Source organism: Athene cunicularia (genome assembly GCF_003259725.1).
Source record: "Athene cunicularia isolate RWA chromosome 1 unlocalized genomic scaffold, athCun1 chr1_part2, whole genome shotgun sequence".
Classification (NCBI taxonomy): domain Eukaryota; kingdom Metazoa; phylum Chordata; class Aves; order Strigiformes; family Strigidae; genus Athene; species Athene cunicularia.
In genome coordinates, this window is record NW_020799092.1 from 10,825,774 (window position 1) to 10,832,434 (window position 6,661).

The 6,661-nt window shown below is 41.3% G+C and overlaps 1 protein-coding gene across 2 annotated transcripts in view; it reads left to right on the plus strand.

Moving 5' to 3' along the window:
* Nucleotides 1-57: 57 nt before the first annotated feature.
* The window catches only part of LOC113475930 (aldo-keto reductase family 1 member B10-like), an 8,663-nt gene continuing 2,059 nt past the window's right edge, over nucleotides 58-6,661 (plus strand). Inside the window, exons 1-6 of one of the 2 annotated variants that reach the window (XM_026841088.1) lie at nucleotides 58-670; nucleotides 1,736-1,852; nucleotides 2,548-2,625; nucleotides 3,494-3,616; nucleotides 5,288-5,394; nucleotides 5,588-5,669. In XM_026841088.1, the coding sequence (XP_026696889.1) occupies nucleotides 1,829-1,852; nucleotides 2,548-2,625; nucleotides 3,494-3,616; nucleotides 5,288-5,394; nucleotides 5,588-5,669 (414 nt within the window). In that variant the 5' untranslated portion in view covers nucleotides 58-670; nucleotides 1,736-1,828. The remainder of the gene's footprint in view (nucleotides 671-1,735; nucleotides 1,853-2,547; nucleotides 2,626-3,493; nucleotides 3,617-5,287; nucleotides 5,395-5,587; nucleotides 5,670-6,661) is intronic. The other variant, XM_026841089.1, reaches the window with a different exon arrangement.

The window sequence follows — 6,661 nt, forward strand, 5'->3', positions numbered from 1 at the left end:
TTTTTTTTTTTAAAAAAAAAAAAAGGGAGGGGGGAATGAAGAAAGTGGAAGGAGGCAAGCTGAAAAAAAAAAAAAAAAAAAAAGGAAGCAAAAGTTGAAAACAACAAAAAAGAACCCAGAGTACACTGCAAAAGGCTGCTGGGCCCGGCAGTGGCCCCTTGTAGCCCTTCGAGGGTGTCACGGACTGATGGGAGCCCTGTGCCATGAAACTGTCTTTGTTGGGAAGATAAACAGGAGAAACTGCTTGGGCAACGCTGAGAGCAAGTAAAGGGAAATGATGCTGGGCATTATGCTTCTGGAAATGACAGTAAAATGTCTCACAGAAACTAACTTCTTTCTGGTTCTGTTTCCCCTCCCTACCAAAATGCTGTTTGCCTGGAAAATTGAAACTCAGTTTAAACGCAGGTGACAAGGAAATTGGGATTTTGTAGGAGCTATTACTGCAGCAAGTGCTGACCAAAGGCCATGGAAGAGCTCATGGCTTGGTTGTGTTTGCTTTCAGGCTCCTCCGGGAAAGGTGGAAGAGGTGGTAAAATTTGCTATTGATGCAGGCTACCGCCTCTTTGACTGTGCCTATTTCTACCAGAATGAAAATGAAATAGGTAATGCAATCCAGCAGAAGATCAAGGAGGGGGCTGTGAAACGGGAAGACCTCTTCATTGTCACTAAGGTACAAGGATGCAGGATTATTGGGGCATTTAGCTTTTCTCAGAGAGAAACACTTGTTCCATCTGTGAAGTAATGTAAGGACCTGTTCCCTTCTCTAACATTAACTTCATGGTTGTCTTATTGTGTGATGTAAATTCTATCCTTTATTTGCAATTTGAACAGAGCATTATCAGGAACCATTGACAATTTAGGAAAAGTACCATGACTGTTGCTAATAATCTAATTTCCTTTAATAATTTCCTTGCATCTATTAAGTCACTTAATTATACTGAAGGTTCATTTGCATGCACCCTAGGAAGACAGGAAAAAAAAGACATACGTCCAAATTCAAAGGTGCTTTGATACTTACTGGTGTGCAAGACATTTGAAGATGTTGTCATGTACAAAATGTAAGCCTAAAAGGGAACAGAAATTAAAGTATGGGACTTCAGTCTGAAGTATTTTACATGTATTTACTCAATTTCTTTATCTCATCCACTTATTTCATCAATGCTCTTTACCAAAAATTTAGAACACTTCAACTAAAAAAACCTATGACTTGGGGTTTGCACTAGCAAAACCAGAAAATATTGAATATAACTAAGCCTTTTCACATACTCTTAGTTTTTGTTAAAGAACATATTTTTAGTAATACTTGCATGTTCTTCTATTTAAATGACATGAATTTGCATTTCATAAGTAAAATTGACAACAGTTCTCACTTTGGCCAGCTAAAGGGGAAAAGTAGGGTAGCTATGAGCTGCTCAAGACTCAAAATTTAGGCTGGGGAAAAGAAATTTCTAACACTAACAACTTTGCTGTGTCACTGACGCCTGTCAGAGTGTTACATTTATTTCTGAGAATCTCTTTTCATAAGTACGATTACTGACTGACCACTACTGACTCCCTTTTTTGTGGTATGTTTGTACTACCTTACCATTAAAATAACAGGATCCTTGTCTTCAGCATGCACTGAATACATGGGAAGGGAGTTATCCTCCTAGACCACCAAGGGAGAAGCTTCTGTCCCCTGGTCTGGACTGTAGAAACTGTAAAGTCATGGTTGGACTTGGATTCTTCCCCACAGTTGTGGAACACATTTCACGAGAGGCCCTTGGTTAAGGTAGCATGCAAGAAGAGCCTCGCTGCACTGCAACTGGACTACCTTGACCTCTACCTGATGCACTTCCCTATGGGATTCAAGGTAGTCCTGCTCTACATCTCTCTTCTCCTTATTTGGCTAGAAACGTGATGCAATCTCTCACCCATGCTGTAACCATCTTCACTGGGCAGCTGGGATATGCTGTGGTTTATTTGGCTCTTGCCTGAACCTGGTGGTAGCAAGTGTTCAGCCACTAAGTAAGTAATAGTATGTTTTAGCGTGTGGGTCTGGCTATCCACACCCATTGGAGTGAGATAGTCATAGGTATGAGCACTGTTAATGGGTCCCTGGGCTTCCTTGGGATTGTGATCTGACGGGCCAGAACAGTGTGAACTTCTCAGGTTTTGCAGATTTTGGCTTGATCTGGAGTAACCAACAGTGAAGAGTGAAGCACAGTGTAGAAAGAACATGCTTCTTATACATAGGTGTAGAGTAGGCAAAAAAAAAACAACCCCCTCTAGAATAAAGGTATGGGAATGTCTGTTCCCTTTTATCTAGATCTGCCTAAATTACATAATTACTACTAATTCCCACTCTTTGTATGCAGGGATTAATTTGTAGAAATTTGGCCCTCGTCCAAAAGAGAATACTGATGAATATGCCTAAATTTTAGTTATGCAATATGCTTAAATAACCTGCTACCTTGTTGCCTATAAATCCAGTCAGAAGTGCTAGTAGACAGTAGGAAATTCAGCTGTTTAAAAAAGTCTTATGTGTTATCTGCCTTGAAATAACAGGCTGGTGAAGAACTGCATCCTGTGGATGACAAGGGTATGAGTATTCCCAGTGATGCAGATTTTCTGGACACATGGGAGGTAAGTTAATGTTTGCTTTTTAGAACAGGTGCCAGCACTAAAGATGGAGCAGAGATCAGTGTGCATGATGAAATTAAGAGATAGGTTTGGTTACAGAGGATAGTCACACAAAATTGTATTTCATGACCAGTATGAGCAGAGCTGCAGCTGCCTCTTGTTTTTGGGAGGAAGAGGGTAATGTCTTTACTAAGACTAAATGGGAGGTGCTGTCTCTAAAATAATATCTGAATACACACAATGATGGAACCGAAGCATAGATTAATTCAGGTGTGGCTGTTAATTTGTGTTTCATAAGGTAGGGAATTCTCTCACTTTTCAGTGTTGGGCATCAGCATCTCAGGCTGAACTTCAATCCTCCTTTCCTTGTGGACTGAGAAGATTCAGGGTCTGCACCTCCTACCTGCACCTCTGTGATGCTGCAGCTCTGGGAATTTCTCTACAGTAGCTCTACAATAGCAGATTACAGTTGCAAGAAAGTATTTTGAGGTAATTGACCTTAAGATAACATCCTCCCTGCTGTGTTCTGCCACCTTGGAGGTAGTGTGCAGACAGGGGAGAAGATGGGAGGTGTTTCCTTTGCTTTTTTAGCTCTGGTAAAATGACCCCCCAAGGAGGCCAAAGCTAAAGAAATTCACTTCCCTCTACAAAAGGCTTGGCCAAGCCATTCTTACATTACGTTCCCATCTGCAATGGGTCATAAAACATACAGTAATAAAAGTATAAGTTTTGCAACTTGTAATTGTTTGAGATACTGTTATTTAAACCAAGTGTGAGTTGTTTGTTGGTTTATCACTAGCTTTAGTGAAATAAAATAATGTAGTTGACAGTAATACTACCTCATAAACATGGCATTGGTTGTCCTTATTAGGCCATGGAAGAGCTGGTGGACTGTGGCCTGGTAAAAGCCATTGGTATCTCCAACTTTAACCATGAGCAGATTGAAAGAATCTTGAACAAGCCGGCACTGAAATACAAGCCGGTAAATAACCAGGTAAGAATTTTATTTCCACTGGTATCATCTAACCTTGTAATATTCCTAAATATATTCATGCTCCACTTCAGTTCTAAAACTGACTTCTGCCATGACCTTTAAATAGTTTTGGTGCCATGGAAAGATCTCGCAAAGCACGTTATTTCTGGTTGTCTGAAAGACCCTTCAAGTCAGTGCTGCCTGCGATATGCAAGGCTTCGGTACAGTGTCAGTCTTGATGGTTTTTAGCTGACAGGGATCTCAACTGAACAATTTTTTTTAGACTTGCATGTATATAATGCAGTGGAGATTTGAGAGCAGTATCATACAAAACAGTATAGATTATGCATATCACAGTAATATGAAACAGATTAGAATAGTTTTAGACACTGGAAAACTGAAAATAGCCATTACCTTGTATAAGACCTTGTGACTTTCTAATACACATCCTATTTCACTACTTGGACTTTGATGTCACAGCCCAAGTTGCCACAGGTCCATTTCTGCCAGCCATGGGATAACCAGTAAAATCCTTACTGCACGCTACTGCACAGTTATGGGTATGTACACAAATGCTCTAACTCGTTCACTGGACTTGCTTATTTTTCAACATAAAATAAACCATTTCAGTGAACTTCATTATAAAAAGGAGGGTTGACAGATTCTCACTATGTACCTCATGAATGAAATCACAGGACAGCAGGGGCATCAGGAACTTATGACTTTCTTCCATATGTGACTTTACACTCAGCTGAAGGTGCTTAATTCTCATCTCTGCTGATTTAGGAATATCCTGAGAAATCCCCATGCAGGAACAGTGCTGCCAGTCCTGCAGTGCCAGGCTTGGGGCTAGTGTGTGCACCGGCCAGGCTTAGCACAAGGGATTTTACTTAAAACTGTCAGGTTTTAAAGTTCTGGTGGGGATGGACCCAACTACACCCAAGTTAAAAGCTGTGCCAGCTTCAGCAGTTAAAGAACTTCAGGCTTTGACTCCAGTTTGCTTCTGCATGGGTGTTCCTGTGTCACACACTGTCATTACAGCAATTGTCTAATCGAGCTCAGACCTAAATGAACTACTGTACGTGAATTTCATGTCACCATGCCTGGTAGCAAAGCATTTAGAAACAGCTGGGTATGTGCATGGTGCCACATTATGCAGGGTACATGTCATGGTCATACCATGGCTTGTGGCAAGTTGAGCAGCATCCCTGTGTAGGCTCTTGTTGTTTCCGGTTAAAAGACACCTTGCCTGAATGGCTGGTCACAATATGATCTGAGCTAACCTAGGGAAGCTCATCTCACCAGGCTTCTTCAGGAATCAGGGACACTCCCTGAGGAGAGGAGAGCTTGAGTGACTCGGAGCAGAAACTAAACTTCAGGTATTCTGAGCTGCCCCTCTGAAGATGCAATCCTGCTCTGCAGTAGTCCAGGAAGACTGATCTCCCTGATTCCTGACAGCACTTTTGACTCTTCTCATCTATTTCTCACTAACTTTGTGTGATATGTAGCAGGAGCTACATATGCTAGGGCTCTAGATACTGCTGTGACATGAATAACTTTTTTTATGAGACAGATTTTAATCTTGATATTGGGAGTCTTCACATTTCTGTGACACGAGAGGAATTAAAATGTTACGCTCTGAGCCCAGTGCAGTCTGCCTCTGTATCAGCCACCATGATTCTGTGCTTGCAGATTGAATGTCATCCATACCTAACCCAGGAAAAGTTGATCCAGTACTGTAAATCCAAAGGGATTGCTGTGACTGCGTACAGCCCCCTTGGTTCTCCTAACCGCCCATGGTAAGAAAGCATTGCAGCCTTTCTGTATACAAAACAATGCATTTGCAACTCGAATCTTTGAGGCAAGTGATGTAAATAATACAGGTATAATGAGAAAAGTGCTGTTGTAGATTATTTCACACAAAATGTCAGGCTTCCTGCAGGGAAGCTGATATCTTTCTGCCATCAATACCTTGGCTTTTGTTTTTAATAGGGCCAAGCCAGGGGAGCCTGTGCTGCTGGATGATCCCAGGATTAAAGAGATTGCAGTTAGACATTATAAAAGCCCTGCACAGGTAAGCAGGGTTGTCAGGGCAAACTATTCCTCCTCCTGAGACATTTTTACAGGCTGATAGCTGGTTTTAGCAGATGCTGTGTTCTCTAGAGATACAGTATAAGGGGGCTGAACTGCACTTAGCTCTTGATACTGCCCCAGCATTTATACAAATTGTGTTATTTTCTAAGATGTCTTAAGTGCAGGCTTGGCGGGGCGGCGGCACTGATGAGCAGTGGTACATGCTTACCTTAGGTGTTCCCCTTCCTAGGGAGATTTCTTCCACTCCCAGAGAGAAGTGCTTGCTCCTGGAGAACCCCTTTCCTCTGAGGTTTACTTAGAAGTCATCAAGCCAATTTGTAATTCTTTTCTCTAGCTATGTTATTCTTCAGAAAAGTCCCGTAGTTTGCAGACTTACTTGATTGCTCCCTTATTGCTTGTGTTCACAGAGAATCCTTGAAAGTTGCTTGATTATTCAAGGTGAAATTTTTTATTAGTTACTAGTCACACAACTGAATTCTTGCCCATGGTGTGCAGAAACTGCACTTCAAACAAACCCACATGTTCACAGTCAATCAGCCACAGTCATATTTTAAGATGGGCAGAGCAGGATAAAAAATCATATAAACCAGTGCTCTTTTAAGGGGGGAAAGCTTTTAAAAGTCTGTAAATATATTTTTCCTTTTAAGGACTTCAAAAAGCTTAACCTAGGTGAAGTACTTACCTGTGAGCCCAAATTAATCTACATCATTATGCTTATTTGGTCTGAGCAGCCATATAATGCAAGCCAGAAGTATCATCAATTCTATCTCCCTCTCCTAACATAAATGAAAACAAACCAAATCATGGAGAAGCCAGGATATAGAAACAACATAGGCTAGAAACAATTATAGTTTGTCAGTAGACTGCAAGTAAATGCTGGCACATCAAACTCCTGTGTGCAAACTGGTAGAGTCTTGCAAAGAGTGAATATTGTTGTAGAAAAAGAAATTGGCTTGGGGGGGGGGGGGGGGG